Here is a 15,801-nt window from a genome sequence, read left to right as displayed (position 1 = left end):
ATATATATATATATATATATATGGTAAAGGGCTTTAAAACCACAACAGAATTTTAAGGTGAAGGGCTTTAAAACCCGCACAATGCATATCCTAAGAAACATTACTTTTGACATTTTTGGTTTTGTACAACCGGTTAAAAGAGAGCTTGACACAGAAATATTTCATAAGAAAAAGAAAAGGCATTAACCCCCACCCCTCCTCCATCTCTCTTTCTCTCCCTCTAATCTTGTAGAAAAAAAGTATATAAATAAAGTTATTACGTCAGATATTACATTGTATACAAAAATAACTTCGAAAAGCTGATTATTCTTCGTATACTTATATATACAAATATTGTCTAAATCTTTGCAAGGTTTCTTCATCATCAAGTTTTAGTTTTGTTAACGCCCGCCTTTCTATTCGGCGAATCCATTCTTTGCTTACACCATAAAACCCCCCGATTTCCTCAAGTGTCTTCCTTTGATACCCTTTGAGCCCGAATCTTAAAGTCAACACTTTCCTTTCACGCGCATCCAAATCTTCCATTCGGTTATACATTTCACTGATCATATGTTCTTTCATAAGAGCTTCTTCAGGAGTCATCATTGTTGGATCAGCTGTACCTTCCTACACAATAATTAAAGAAAAAAAACACCCATGTTGTAACAAGCCAGATCAAATGAGTATCAATCAAAACATGTTCATGAGCTCGTTATTTGTTGAAAACAAAGGTGGATTATTTTATAACCGTGTGACCAATGCCCTGTTAACTAATGGGATCAAGTAAAAAACACAACATTTGATGGGCAGGTGGCCTTCAAGTGGGTTAAAGCTAGAAACTGGTGGAAGATGAATTTGAAACCTCTGCTAGCCCTAAAGGTTTTAGGAGTTAGAACCTACTAGGTCACATGATTATCTTTAACAGGCTAGCCACAAATTATTCATTGTTAGATTATGGGGTATTGAACTCGTGTTAAATTGGTTGTTAATGTCTGGATAAACACATTCTACTTCAGAATTAATACAGTATATTTCATGTCAGCCGCAACGCCTCTAAATCCCATTTTTACAATGAAAAAAAAAACGAGAGAAGAAAAAAAAAGAAAACAGATATTTAAATTGAGAGACACGGTGTATCTTTTATTTTTTTTAGGATTGTCTCTATGGGTGTAAATGAGTCAAGCCCCTCGTCTCGAGATTGCCTCACTAAAGCTCGAATCGAGCCCAGATTAAACGAGCTCGAGCCTAAAACTAAGCTTGTTTAATAAGCGAGCCGGGCCTAGAGCTTCACTTTTCGAGATTGAGCTGGGTTGCGAGCCAATACAAACCAATGATATATATTATTTTGTTCATATCATATATTAGATATACTTTTTATACTAATTATTAATATATGAAAAATAAAGATAAAATTGACTAAATAATATATATTATGTTCTAAACTAAAACTATATATAATAATACATATATGAATAATTATAAATGTATATCAATTAATTAATACGTGATAAACAAGCCGAGCTTGAGTTTGAAAAACCACTCACGAGCTGACTCGAGCTTTAGAAATAGAGCTCGAAACGAGCTGACCTCAAGCTTAAGCTTTTCTAAGTTAAACGAGCTCGAGCTGGGCTCATCTACACCCCTAGTTTTCTATTCTATGAAGTTAGGTAACATACCCAAAACTTTGCATTCGTTTGATTGATGGAACCGACAACTCGAAGGCATTTGGTAGCCGATCTAATTTTAGCCAATGAAAGACCGCTAAATTTAGCAATCTCACAATCATCCGGGCATTTTCCATCACCTTTATCTAGTGCTTTTCGGGCTTTTTGTATCTTACTTATAGCCTTGCTCAATGTAAACTACACAAATTCATAAACAAAAAATAATTATAAAAAAAACACGTCATAAAAACAAAATAGTCACTCGCTAAAAAGTCAAAAACATACAGGAATTCGTATCTCTCTAGAATGCCGGGATAGCAGCATCAGCAATGATTTCTTGATCCAATATTGAACATAAGTTGAAAACTTGTATCCTCTGCTTCGGTCAAACCTTTCTGCACCTTGTAAAACACCAACGTTTCCTGCCTGCAAATGGGTCAACATGTAACGGGTCAAACATATAAAAACAAATGCAAATGTTGAAATTTATAGGTTTTAATTGAGGCAAACTTGTATTAAGTCTTTGAAGGCAATTCCTTGACCGTTGTAGTTCTTTGCAAGGTATATAACTAATGATCTGGTGCTTCTTAAAAGCTCGTCTCTGCAACGCCAACCAAATTGCAAGTCTTCCAGCAAGACTTGCTTGTCTACTCCAGCAGCAGCAGCCCAATTGCTAAAACTAACCGTAGGGCCCGCTTCTTCTTCTAACATCATCCTTATTCTCTCCAAATTAGCAACCATCTACATAATCAGTTAGCTACATAAGAAATGATACAAATTGCAGCTTGAAGTTACAATTATTAGTTAACTATCTGAGAGACTCTTTTACCGTCAAGACGTTATTTCATGTCTCATTATAGGAGAACTACATGAGGAATGAATCAAATCAAAGATTTTGGAATTTGACATGTGAAGGTGAAAGTAACCTTTCTTAATTATAATATGTCAAAAACAGTTGGACGCTTAGGTATCTTATTATTACAACTTCAAAAACAGAATATGCACATTCAAAATCCCATAATCACTCTAAAAAGGCACATCCAAACACCCTGAAATGGTCAAACTTGGTATTTTCGGTTTTTGTGTTTTTGAAAACTATTTGATTTCTTTTTATTTTTTTGGTTTTCCGTTTCAGCTTTTTCGGCTTTACCATTTGGGCTGGGAAAAAAGACCCAAAAATATGAACTTGGGCCTAAATCTTTCTGATATCTAATGATTAATCGATTATTTTACATTTTGCTTTTAATATGGGTAATACAGTATTTATTAAACTATTTTACAAAATTAAAAAATAAAAAAATAGAAGATTGCAACTGTTACTCACAGTTAGCCTTTTAAACAAACTGAAAGAACACGAACGAGGCATGTTTATCGAACACGAACACTTAAAAGGATGGGGCTTTTGTTCATGTTTGTTCGTTAAGAAAATGAACATGTTCATTTTTGTTTACGTTCGTTCGTTAATAGTATAAACAAACAGTTCACACACGTAAACAAATGAACATGGATGAACATAGATGAACAAACATAACTGAGCGAAAACTAGTTAAAAATAATGCAATTACAATGTGTTGGGCCTAAAATGTTATTAAAACTATCCTAAGCTGTAAGGGGCCAAAAATCTAAATAAACGAAAACTGACAAACATAAACGAAAGTAAATGAACGATAGAAGTATGGAACCTTAACCCCTCGTGATAGCTCGGCCTCATTCCTAGTAATCTTAACTCTTCCACTTTTCGAATTCGACAATCTTCTAGAAGAAATGGTGAGCCTTCTAAAACTCTTATGGTTGACCGCTTGTGAGTGAAACTCCACTGTACAACCTTCATTGACTTTCTTTGACATCCGTTCTCTTTTTGACTTTCTTTCAACCTTTCTTGTAGAACGCACGATCGGCTTGATGATTTTTTCATTTACTGGATAATTTGACAACGTGTATTTATTAATTTCAGAAGAAGACGTTTGCAGACACTTCAAAGCTCCAATCTTTTCTAACTGAATCAGTATGTCTTGTTCTAATGTCACCACATCTGAGTCAGCAAATGTATCCTCCAACACAACAAGATTTTCCAAAAGTAACCTATATTGCGATATCTTTTTGGCTTGTAAGCTTGTAAGGAATGTTAATGTATCGTCTCGTAACAATTTCCGGACACTCTGATCAAAATCATAAAGTCAGCATCAAGACATTAACATGTTAAAATGACATTTGAGGTCAAACACACTAAAGTCAACTTCTTTAATCCACATGACATTTGTTTGATAACATGACAAATACTCAACTTCAAGGTTACCACCTATACACAAATTTTGGTGTCAGTTAATTTCCAAATGAGTAACAAATTAGACTTTAATGAGTAATATGCTTGACCTCAAAATCAAGATTTTTCACTTACCCTTAAGGGTGTGCACTTGGGTCGGTATTTGAGTTTTTGAATATCTAAAAACCGTTTGCTTTTGGTTTTTCATTTTTTATTATATATAAAACTAAAACTGATCCGTAAGTTCGGTGTCTACGATAACATAAAACCAAACCGTCGGATTTTGTTTCGGTTTGGTTTTTTCTGGTTTGGTTTTTCGGTTTCATGCACACCCCTACAGTTATACACGTCTTATGAATCAATGCTATTATAAAACAGAAACAACAGACCCACCCTAAAATTTTCAGTTTCCAAGTAATCGATGTCCAATATCCGGGAAGTCGACGAACATGTATTCCCACTAATATGATCATTGTAACAAGAATCTCCCTCCATTGGTAGAGAAACCCTAGCCATATCATAATTGACAGCCTTGCTTTTAACTGTCAAACAAATTCAAATGAATTAAGTAAAACCAAGCCATATATTGCAGTGTAAATCATAAAATGAAACCCATTAACCATCAATTAGGGCACAGACACTACCAATCAAAATCCCAATTTCCACCCAAGTCAACCCAAATTGTTGATTGCAAGATGAAATTAATGATTTGGGTATTAGTAATTTCAGTGTAAATCATGGAATTAAAGCAATTACTCATCATTTGAGCTTCAATTTCACATCTTAAGAACAGAGCATTGATTAAAAGATGAAATGGGTATTTGAAATTGGAGTGTTAATCATGAATTTAAAAAAGTGAAAACATATTGAAGTAAAATGCTTACAGGATGCATGTGTTGAAGAGGGTAAAGATGATGATGAATTGGAAGAGAGAGGAGGCTGAACAGAGAGACCCCATTTCAAATTGAACCGGAATCCAACACCCATCAAGGAATAATAATAATAATAATAATAATAATAATAATAATAATAATAATAATAATAAAAAGAAACAGAAACAGAGTTGAGGTGGTTTTGTGTGGCAGTGGCATGAGCTCTCGGCCACTGGTTCCACATCTCAATTTCAGGCTTCTATTCATTTTCATTTTCATGAGAATCAATATTTGATGAAAATATCTTGGGGTTATTAGTAAGAGGAGTGTGCTTTGTGCATTAGAAATTGTACTTTGTGTGAAGAAAGAAATTAATTATACAAAAGGGTAATGTGCCTTTTTAAGATATTCAAATAATTTATTCGTCATCATCGTACTCAATATATCCAACCAATAACAAAGCTATCATACTTAGTATATCCCACCAATAATTTAATATATATAATCACTAGTTTTTATCTCGGGGGTTGTGTTTTTTTTTCGTGTCTAATATTTATAAGTTTTTTGAAATCTAATTTTATTTATGGTAAGAAAATTAATAATTTACTTAGAGTTTGATCATGAAAGGGTTTCACAAATTAATGAGATGTTATAACTTATTTAAAAGCTATGGGTTTGATAAGACCCATGATCCGCTTATTATTATTTTTTTTACTACAAAATTGTTTCTTAATATAAATAATATTTTTTTTCTTAAAAAAATTGGATATTAATTTTTAATATATCTTTATTTTATAGGATTTTCATATCAAATATCTGGTGAGATTAATTTTTAATATAATGAGGCTTTTAAGGTTATTTGGGTTTTGGGAGACCTATACCCGTGAATTCGGGTCAAATGCATAAGAATTCTTCATTTACAAATAAAACAATTTGGTGGCTTAAGAGAGTGTAAGAAACAACCAGAGGTTTTTAAAGGTTTTATATATATATATATATATGTATATATATATATATATATATTTAAGATTAAGATTCTTAGTTATATAGTTTTTCTTTTCTTTTCCTATTTTTCTATTATTTTCCTTTTTTGTTTGTACGCAACATGTATTATAATTTATTTACATCTTCATATGTAGTTTTACATTATTCATTTATAATATTTATATATATTTTTTAATTTTAATTCTATTTATTGTAAACTTAGGATTTGATGATAAAAGAGTTTTATAAATAAATGAGATGTTTTCTTAATTATGAATAATATCTTCTTTTTTTTAAATAAATATTAAACTTTAGTATATTTCCTTAGTTTATAGGATTTTCATATCAAATATTTGATAAGATTAATTTTTAATATAATGAGATGCTATAACCCGTTTAAGGGCTATCTGGGTTTGGTGGTACCCATACCCATAAATTCGGGTCAAATGCATGAGAATCCTTCATTTAAGAATAAAGCAATCTAGTGACTTGAGAAAATGTAGGGAGCTTTCGTTTATATATATTTAAGATTTAAGATTAAGATTCGCTACGCGTTGATTGCTTATTTATCTAACTAGTTTATTTACCAGTCTTCACATCCAAAAATAGTAAAAAAAAATACATCACTGATAAAAATACATGAGAGTTAGATTATTATGGTAACTGTGTTTTTTTTTTCTTTTCGGACTTGCGTATCCCTAGAAGAGTGTCTTTCCGTCTACCGTAAGAGGTGATACAAAAATCAATTACGAGTATATATTTTTTGGCAAAAGCGGCTTTTGATCTATGGGGATTGCTTCATTTAGCATTGCATAAGAATGCGAGAAAAAATGAAGTGAATTGAGTATATTTAGTATGATGGGAATGTGTGATCCGGTAACGTTGGGTATAATTGTTGATTGTCCCTTTAAGCATTTTGTGTCATTACGATTGTCGAAAAAATTGATTCAGACACCTCGATGCATCTGGAGATTTTTTTCATAATTTGATATTTAATATATGGTTTGGACCAATTCATGGAAGATTCACCCCGATTCTTGTTCAAGTAAACGGGTACACTAAAATTTGCATGCTAGCATGTGCTCACAAGGCCATGCATCAAACATTGCAATTTGCACCTTAACAGATGTTTAATCAAAGACGGCAATCTTTAAAAAGAAAGAAATCGTGAATTGTGGCAAAAGAAAATTTCAGTGGGATTGAAGAAATATGCTTGTAGACTTGATGTATGAAATATGTACCTCATATTCCATTAGATTTAAACGATTTTCGTCATCTAAATGCATAGAAGAGTTGATTCGTGACAAAAGAAAACATGATACACAAATACAATGATGGTTTTAAAAGTGAATGCAATGTATTACAATGAACGAACTTTTTCTATAAGAATGTTAACTTTTCCTTCTTTTTTTTTTTCAATTTCCTTATTTTCTACATCTTAACACATGGGTGTATCTATTCATGCATTTTATATCATATTTAATTTTATCGTTTTTTGAAGCTAGGTTTTGTTTAGTTTCGAAACTTTTCTTTGATCTTATTTAATCTAAACAAGTTTATATACCCGTGCGTTGCGCGTGGGTGTTTGTCGACATTCCAAATAAAAGGGTGTCATCACATCCTAAAAACGATGAAAAGATATAGATTTTTGAGATAAAAAAACAACAGGAAAAGCGGGCCATAAGTATTTTATCAGTTATTATCATCGAAACAAAAACATAAACTTATAAGAATATCACAAAAAGAGGTTCATACAATAAACTGTCATCATCAGCCTTCAAACATTGATCGAATCAACAACGTACATAAACCTATCACTAAAGGAGGACCATACAATAAACTATCATCATAGTCTTAAAACATACAACGCTTTCACAGGAGTTGACATGTCTCGGTCTTGTAATCATAGCCTTAAAACATACAACGCTTTCACGGGAGTCGACATGTCTCGGTCTCGTCAAAGCCGTAACCTAGGGTTTCAAAATATTAAATTTATACGCATAGGTCCAATCATATGATTTGTTTAAACTTTAAAGATTGAGATGGAAACAATGGCATAAAATAGTGCCTACGATTAGTTGTAAACATTCGTTTATATCTTCATCCATTGCTGCCAACACAACTAAACAAAACGTATGTCATTTCAGGGACTATTATTATTTGGCTCTCATGTCACACATTTAAACATCCTCTGTCTCTATTTTCAAGGGTTGACTTGAGTCAAGTGGACTACATTTTGAGTGCAAAATTTATATGAAAGAAGTATTAACTTGCTGTCTTGAAATAATTGTAAATGTTAAGAAAGGTTCAATTTCAGATGGGGACAACAGGTCCTCTTTGACCCATATCTTTTGATTTCATTAACTTCTTCATGAATTGTAACAAAATATATACAACAAACATAATTGCTGATATTTCCTTTGTAGTTCATAATTGAATTATTATAACATAAACAAAGAACGGGCAATTATGGCTCAAAATTGATAACCCGTTTGGCTGCAAACCATCAACGGAACATTGAGTGAAGTTCTGAACACCTCTTAGATGACTTTTTAATCAGATATTAATTCGTAAGCTAAAGCTTAGTAACCTACACAGAAAAGATTTAATCACATTATTGTTGGATTAATTTCTACCTCCGGGTCACAAGTCGGTGAACCGGGCCTAAGAGGTTTTAACAAGTTGGTTAAAGTCTAAGGGGTATTATGAAGCATTCTTCCATATGCTTGTTGCCCAAGTTCACCTTGGTGGCCAAGTTGACTGGTGATCACATATTATGCTTGGTGACCAAGTTGGCTTACTAGTATAAATACATGTACAAAGTTAGTGTTAGAAACAACAACGGCAACAAAAAACACAACAATCACCACCATCACTACCAAAGTTATTGTAATTCGTTTTTTGAGTTATATTTTCTGGTTATAATATAAGTCGGTTATTTATAAGTTGTGCGTTAATTATCGTTTATCATTCTTGAATTGGTATCAGAGATCGATTCAAGAACACGATAATTAACGGACAACAAAGAAGGTGTCTCGATCGAACAAGTTGGTTTGAGTTCCTGAAGAACTTGTTGTCGTGGTTGATCGAACAAGTTGGTTTGATCTCCCAAAGAAGTTGTTGTCATTGTCGATAACATAGTTCATTCAATTGTTACTTTATTCCAACAAGTTGGGTTTGAGTAGCCATGGGTGACACGAATCCACCGCCACCGCCAAAGGGGAAAGAGAACGGGCCATCTTCCGTTCAATGACCAATGTTAACTACAACGAACTATACTGTGTGGGCTATGAGTATGAAAGTAGTCCTAAGATTTCACAAAGTTTGGGACACCATCAACTCAGTTGTCTCTAATGAAGACAAAAATGACATGGCTATGGCCTTGTTGTTTCAATCCATACCCGAAACCTTGATCATGCAAATTGGAGATCAAAAAACTGCTAAAGCCATGTGGGATTCGATTAAAACCCAACACTTAGGTGCCAAACAGGTTAGAGAAGCACGTCTCCAAACCTTGTCAATGGAATTTGACAATATGAAGATGAACGAGTCAGATTCCATTGATAACTTTGCGGGCAAGTTATCGAGCATTACCTCGAAATCAACGGCTCTCGGCGAAGTTAGATGAAGCAAGGTTGGTAAAGAAGTTTCTCAAAAGTCTCCCAAGATCGAAGTATATTCAAATGGTTGCTTCGCTTGAGCAAGTGTTGCATCTCAATAAAACGGGATTTGAAGATGTTGTAGGCCGACTCCGAGCCTATGAGGAGCGAATCCGAGAAGAAGAAATTCAAGGGGGTGACCAAGGTAAACTTTTATTTGGTAAATATGATTCATCAAGTCATAGAAGTTTTGAATTTAATAGGGGATGAGGACAAGAAGGTCGAGGTCGCGGTCGAGGCCGTTTCAATGGCCAATACCGAACCCCTAGTACCGAACAATGGTCATCAAATCGGGGAAAAGTAAGGGTGAAGAAAGATCGGTCAAAGATTTTATGTTACCGATGTGACCAGTTTGGTCACTTTGCATCCGGTTGCCCGGACCGAGTTCAAAAGGGTCAAGAAGCAAACAAAACCGAAGTCCGTTAAAATTTTGATGATGCGGCGTATATGCATCAAGTTGTGTTTAAATGAACAAAACCTAATACCAAAGAAATACGAGACCGAGCAGGTCGAAGATGATGTATGGTATTTGGATAATGAGGCAAGTAATCATATGACAGGAAACCGGTCGTATTTTTTAGAGTTAAAGGAGAACATAACCGGGAGGGTTAAGTTCGGATATGAGTCATTTGTTCAAATCAAGGGACAAAGCTCAATTCTTTTCCAATGAAAATCGGGTGACCAAGACTTGCTAACCGAGATTTATTACATTCCGGAGTTAAAAAGTAATATAATAAGTCTCGGTCAAGCAACGGAGTCCGGATGTGACATTCGGATGAAACACGATCTTCTGACCATGTACGATGAGAACGGGAGGTTACTCATGAAGGTCAAGAGATCCGCAAACCGACTTTACAAAATACAAATGAAGATTGGAGCTCATGTGTGTTTGCAATCAAAGATCAAAGATGATGCATGGCGTTGGCATGCAAGACTTGGGCACATCAATTTCGAGTTAATGAAATCGATGGCTAAGAAGGATCTTGTAAGAGGTTTACCACATGTTGAACACGAATATCGGTTGTGTAAATCGTGTTTGGTGGGTAAACAAACGAGTCGTTCATTTCCGGCTACATCCTCGTTTAGAGCATCCTAACCTTTGGAGTTAGTTCATGGTGATTTGTGTGGTCCAATAACCCCATCCACTATCTCGGGTAATAGGTATGTCTTTGTTATTATAGACAATTACTCACGATATATGTGGACGTTTTTATTGAAATAAAAAGGTGAAGCGTTTGAAAGTTTTAAGAGGTTTAAAGCCCTAATCGAGACGGAGGCGGGTTTACCAATGAAAACTCCTCGAACCGATAGGGGAAGAGAATTCACTTCACGTGATTTCAATCGGTTATGCGATGAAAGTGGAATTATTCAGCATTTAACCGCCCCGTACACGCCGCAACAAAATGGCGTGGTAGAAAGGCGAAACAGAATTTTAATGGGGATGGTGCGGATTTATTCTAAAGGCAATGCGGGGTACCAAGTTATATGTGGGGAGAAGCGGTCCGACATTCAACCTTTTTAATCAATCGGGTCCCAACCCGGTCATTGGTTGATCAAACTCCATATGAACGGTTCAAAAGCATACCGTCTCTTCGATCCGAACACCTGGAAAATTGTTGTTAGTTGAAACGTTGTGTTTGACGAAAACAAAGGGTGGAATTGGGTAAAGAAAGTCGAGAATAATGACTATGAGCCGGGTATGTTTTCTATTGTTTAGGGGGGTGCGGTTGACAATGGAAATGGTCAAATCGAACCCACTATTGAAGAAACATCTAGAAGCAACCCAGGTAGCACAAGCTCTGAACCTACGTCACCGGTTCCAGGATATGTCCATCTCCTCTACATCATCAGGATGAATTTGATCAAGTTCAACAGCCACTACGGGTTGAACCAAATCTCCAGCTAGGAAAGCATTGTAACAGTTCATGAATCCCGCCATTAAAGCGATGTTCTCTTGAGTTTCTTTTGAAATAACGGGAGTCTGACTGGGAGAAATACAAGATGATTGAGGCTGAGCATTAGCAGTGGAGGATTGACCAGGTTTAGCAAAGAACATTGGTGCAGGTTGTGGTAAGACATGAGAATATTGACCCTAACCCTGAGTGGACTTAAACATCGAGAAGTTGGGTTGAGGTTGAAATTTCTGTTGTCCCTGAGTGGTCTTGAACATGGAGAAGCCATCTTGGGAGATGAGTGCATTGTTTGAAGCAACATTGTAACCAGCTGCATTGTAGGAGTTTGCATGGTTTATAGCACGTTGTTTGTCGTCCATATCACATGCTTTGATAATTTCCATAACCTCATACAATGTTAACTTGTTGATGTCTTTAGTCTTCTTAATGACAACAACATTCATGTCCCAGCTTTGAGGTAACAAGTTCACCAACTTATTGTTTGTTTCAGCAGTTATTAAGTTGATGCTAGCAGATCTCATTTCGGTCACAAGAGCTATGAACCTCTGAAGCTGAGTTTCTAACGACTCTCCCAGAACATGATTAAACATATTGAATTTTTGTCGTAGTAGATCTTGACGACTTCTCTTCATATCTTCATTTTCCTTCATATACCTCAATCAGGGCTTCCCACAGTTCTTTAGCAGATTGTAATTGTCTAAAACCCAGTGCAATCTCAGGTGAGAGTGTCATATTTAAGGTTGAGAAAGCCTTTTCATCCTCTTCCATTTTAGCAAGATCATCATCATCATACATAGAAACAGGCTTTACAACAATTTTAGTAGAGTTCTCCTTCTGGTAAGTGATGACTTGGAGACCCCTAACTATGCTTCCCCATAACTTGGCATCTTTCATCTTAACTTATTTTTCAAACCGAAAATTCCACTCTCTAAACCCGTCATGAGACAACAGATGGGGCACGCGAGTAATGGTCCCCATTATAGAGTCCAATTCTTGATAAAGTGAAGCATTAGATGACCCATTAATATTACTTAGTTGATCCATTTTAATCAAACTGGTCCAAAGGTAATTTAAGTCCAAACAACTCTAAAAGTCCAATACACATAGGCCCAAATCAGATTGATCAGGCCCACTATGTTCACAGTATGCGTTGACCGAGAACTAGAGCTGACCGAGAACGTAGTGTGTTGACCGAGAACCAGTTTCTTTGTCCGAGAACCACCGAAAAAAATAGGATGTTGACCGAGAACGTAGTGCGTTGACCGAGAACCACACAATCTAACCGAAAACCATCAAAGTTGCAGAGAACCCTTGGTTTATAGGCCGAAAACTCTAGTTTGTTGATAAAGTTAGGCCGAAAACAGCGAAAATCTGTGGAGAACAGATTATTTTCGCCAAAAACAAGAAAATCTATAGGATCTTAACTGTAACTAACTTCCGAGAATTATGGGATTTGATTTGCTTCCAAAACAAAAGCCAATCTTTCACCAAAATAAGCCTTTCTCTTCTCCGATCTACTGTTCACCGGAAAGACAACCAAACCACCAAGGAACTAAGATCTTGAATCATTGATATCACAATAACGAGCCTGAATAGGTCTAAGGCTCTGATACCAATTGTAAGTCCCGTGGAGGATCTTTCAATATGATATCAGCTGATCTTGATGTTTGTGCGGAAATCCAACACAAGATGATTCAAGAATAAATAACAAGAACACGAAGAACACCAAGAAATGCTTCAAAACACACGTTCTTATTAACGTCGGGTGCATAAGCACTTTGCTTATAATACTCGTCCAATATACTAACAATACTAGACGGCCAAAACAATCAATTGAACAACCAAAACCCTATATAATGAGATCTATATATAGAGTAACCAACAAACTAGCCCAACAAGAGCCCAAAGCCAACCGAGATCCATAAGGATATCGGTTTACATACAAAACCCAATATCAACCCTTAACTAAGTACAAACCATCAAGTATAGACCCAACAATCTCCCCTTGGTTTGTAACTTCGTTCTTTAATCATGCTCCATGTAGTCAATGCCATCATCCTTCAAACCACCTGCCAAAATTTAGTTATGATGATAGAAGCTGCCATACTCGTGAATTCCTTTGCAGCCGCTTCAAAAATTGGGTCAGCTATTATTTGAAAACTGCTAAGGGTCTTGATATCTCTTTCTCCAAGTTTGAGCAAGTCTCTTGGATCAACAAATCTGTATTGCCCTTTGTCCTTCTGTAAACGTATAACAACAGTGGCAGTCTCACTATCATACATCCAGAACCTCATATTGTCCAAGGTACCATCTGAAATGGCATTAGGCACATGAATATGAGTAGCCTTATTGGTGGCAGACCACATGACGTTTACCATGGTCTTTCCTGTTCGTGGATCCCTAACCCCCTTTGTCTTCTTCAAAAATGACTCAGCGGTCTTCACGGCGTTGAAAGTTCCAGAAGTTTTATGCCCACTTTTCATGAGTTGGGTTGTGGAATGGAGCACTGATTAGGTCGCTGAGATCTACCTTTGTCCAGGACCCGAAGTCCTTCATCTTCTTGTAGTATTCAGTAGTCCGAGACTTACGTTTAACCCACCACACATTCTTGTTAGCATCAAAACCCCACGACACTACTCCGGAACGATCACCATATTTATCCGAGAATCCCTTTGGAAAGGTGACAATGAACCTGTCTGGATGATCGGACGATTCAACAATCTTATTGGAATTCTTCATCACAAGAAGCTTTTTCTGAGTTTGATCCGATTTCTCTTTCATCATTAGAGGTGCAGACATATATTGTTTCAGTGTCTCAGATTCATCTATGTTGGTAGCTGGACGATCACTGGAACTGCCACCTTGATCAACTTGTGGTGTCCTTGACGTTACATTATCACTGCTCTTAAATTCATCTCCAAACTTGTGAATGAGTTTTTGTTGGAGGTCTGGATACATAGCAGTTAATCCTTCCATGTTGGACTGAAGCTCTTTAATCTTAGAATCTTTCTTTGAGTTACTAGCTTTCCAGGTTCTTGAATACGTACATCTATGACAACAGAGTCTTGTTCGAGTTCAAAGACTCAGCGTTGAAGAGCTTGTACATCAACGGGAGCATCCTCAAGTACAACCCCTTTACCTTTGTTCTGCAAATATTTTTCTTGCATAGCAAGAATCTGAGCGATCTTCTCGGAAGCACCAGAACTTGACTGACCCTGATTGATTGAGTCAGATGAACCTGATGGGGCGTCAGCATGTTGAAATTTAGCCTCAAAGTCAAACTCACGAGCAATATTATCAAAAATTTGATCTTGAGTTTGAGGCTCAGCAGTGGATGGACTGGGGTCAACATGAGTCTCAGGAACATTTGACTCATGCTGACGTGGTTGTTGCTGTAGGCTTGTTGTTGTTGTATCTTCATTGACCAGCACGCCAGGTCTCGGATCTTTCTTCCTTCGTTTACGTGGAATGAGATTGGTGGCTAGTTCCTCGGGGGTGTCATCATCTTCATTACCAGTGACTGCTTGAGGAGGCTTCAAGGCAGTCGACTGTAGTATTTCTTTGAACGTCTCAAAATCTTTCAGTTGCTCAACAGTTGAAGCTTTATCAGCTTCACGGTGTTCTATCTCTTCATCTTCTTCATCAGAACAGATCTTAAGTGTAGCAGCACACCTTTGAGCTGGCACCACATGCTCTTTAGCAACTTGAGCTATAACTGGTACAGTTTCGGTTTCAGCAAACCGGCCAAACTTGACTAAATCATGAAGACCCTTATAAACAACCTTTGACCCTTTTCTGGACTGCTTCATCAATCCAAAAGTATTGGGTCCCATCGACTTCATGTCCAATGTCTCTATAGATTTAACAATGTCAGTGTAATGTGAGTCAAAAATCATATGTAAAAATCGAGGATACATAAGAAACATCTCTTTCTTCTTTCCCTTCAAATTGCTCATCATCTCATCTAGAACGAACTTGAATAATTGTAATTCCAATCCATGATCAGAGCAACCACAAACGACATCTGCGTGTGGCTAATCTCCTCAGAACCTCCTTTTCGTCCTGACACACACGTAAAGAATGTGTGTATCAGAAATCTCCAATGTGGGTTGAATAGCTTCTTGATCGCTGGAGGATAGGATCCCTCATAGCCCATTCTTCTAAGAACCTCGAAAACAGCATTAGTCGCGTATTCCATAGGGTAATCAGGTTGATCCCCAAATAAAAGAACCTCCCGTATAATGGCCTCTGAGATGACGACCGGCTTCTTTTGCACTTTGGAGTCTATAGACATAATTCCACCTGGTCCTTGCTGGTTGATCGAAGCATTTTTCAAGAAGTCCGTGATCACGTTCTTGCAAATGACAAGATTTTCTCGTAAGGCGTGTGAAATCTTGCAAGTATTGAGCCCAACGATCAAGGACTTGAACTCCTTGTGTGCTGGAGGAGGATCAAACAAATATCAAG

The 15,801-nt window shown here is 36.3% G+C and overlaps 1 protein-coding gene across 1 annotated transcript; it reads right to left on the bottom strand.

The window, feature by feature from the left end:
* Positions 1–228: 228 nt before the first annotated feature.
* Positions 229–5,051, bottom strand: LOC143529643 (RNA polymerase sigma factor sigC-like). The gene is made up of 7 exons (XM_077025393.1): positions 4,791–5,051; positions 4,300–4,448; positions 3,326–3,802; positions 2,154–2,384; positions 1,929–2,069; positions 1,656–1,841; positions 229–606 (listed from the first exon to the last, which is right to left on the bottom strand). The coding sequence occupies exons 1-7, from the start codon at positions 5,020–5,022 to the stop codon at positions 319–321; spliced, it is 1,704 nt and encodes a 567-aa protein (XP_076881508.1). The 5' UTR covers positions 5,023–5,051; the 3' UTR covers positions 229–318.
* Between the last annotated feature and the right edge of the window lie 10,750 nt (positions 5,052–15,801).

The sequence above is a fragment of the Bidens hawaiensis genome, unplaced genomic scaffold (assembly GCF_021521415.1).
Source record: "Bidens hawaiensis isolate Kalapana, Puna unplaced genomic scaffold, B.hawaiensis_p1.1 tig00008633_1, whole genome shotgun sequence".
Lineage (NCBI taxonomy): Eukaryota > Viridiplantae > Streptophyta > Magnoliopsida > Asterales > Asteraceae > Bidens > Bidens hawaiensis.
The sequence above is the reverse complement of the archived record's forward strand: the minus strand, read 5'-3'. Positions and strand labels throughout refer to the sequence as shown.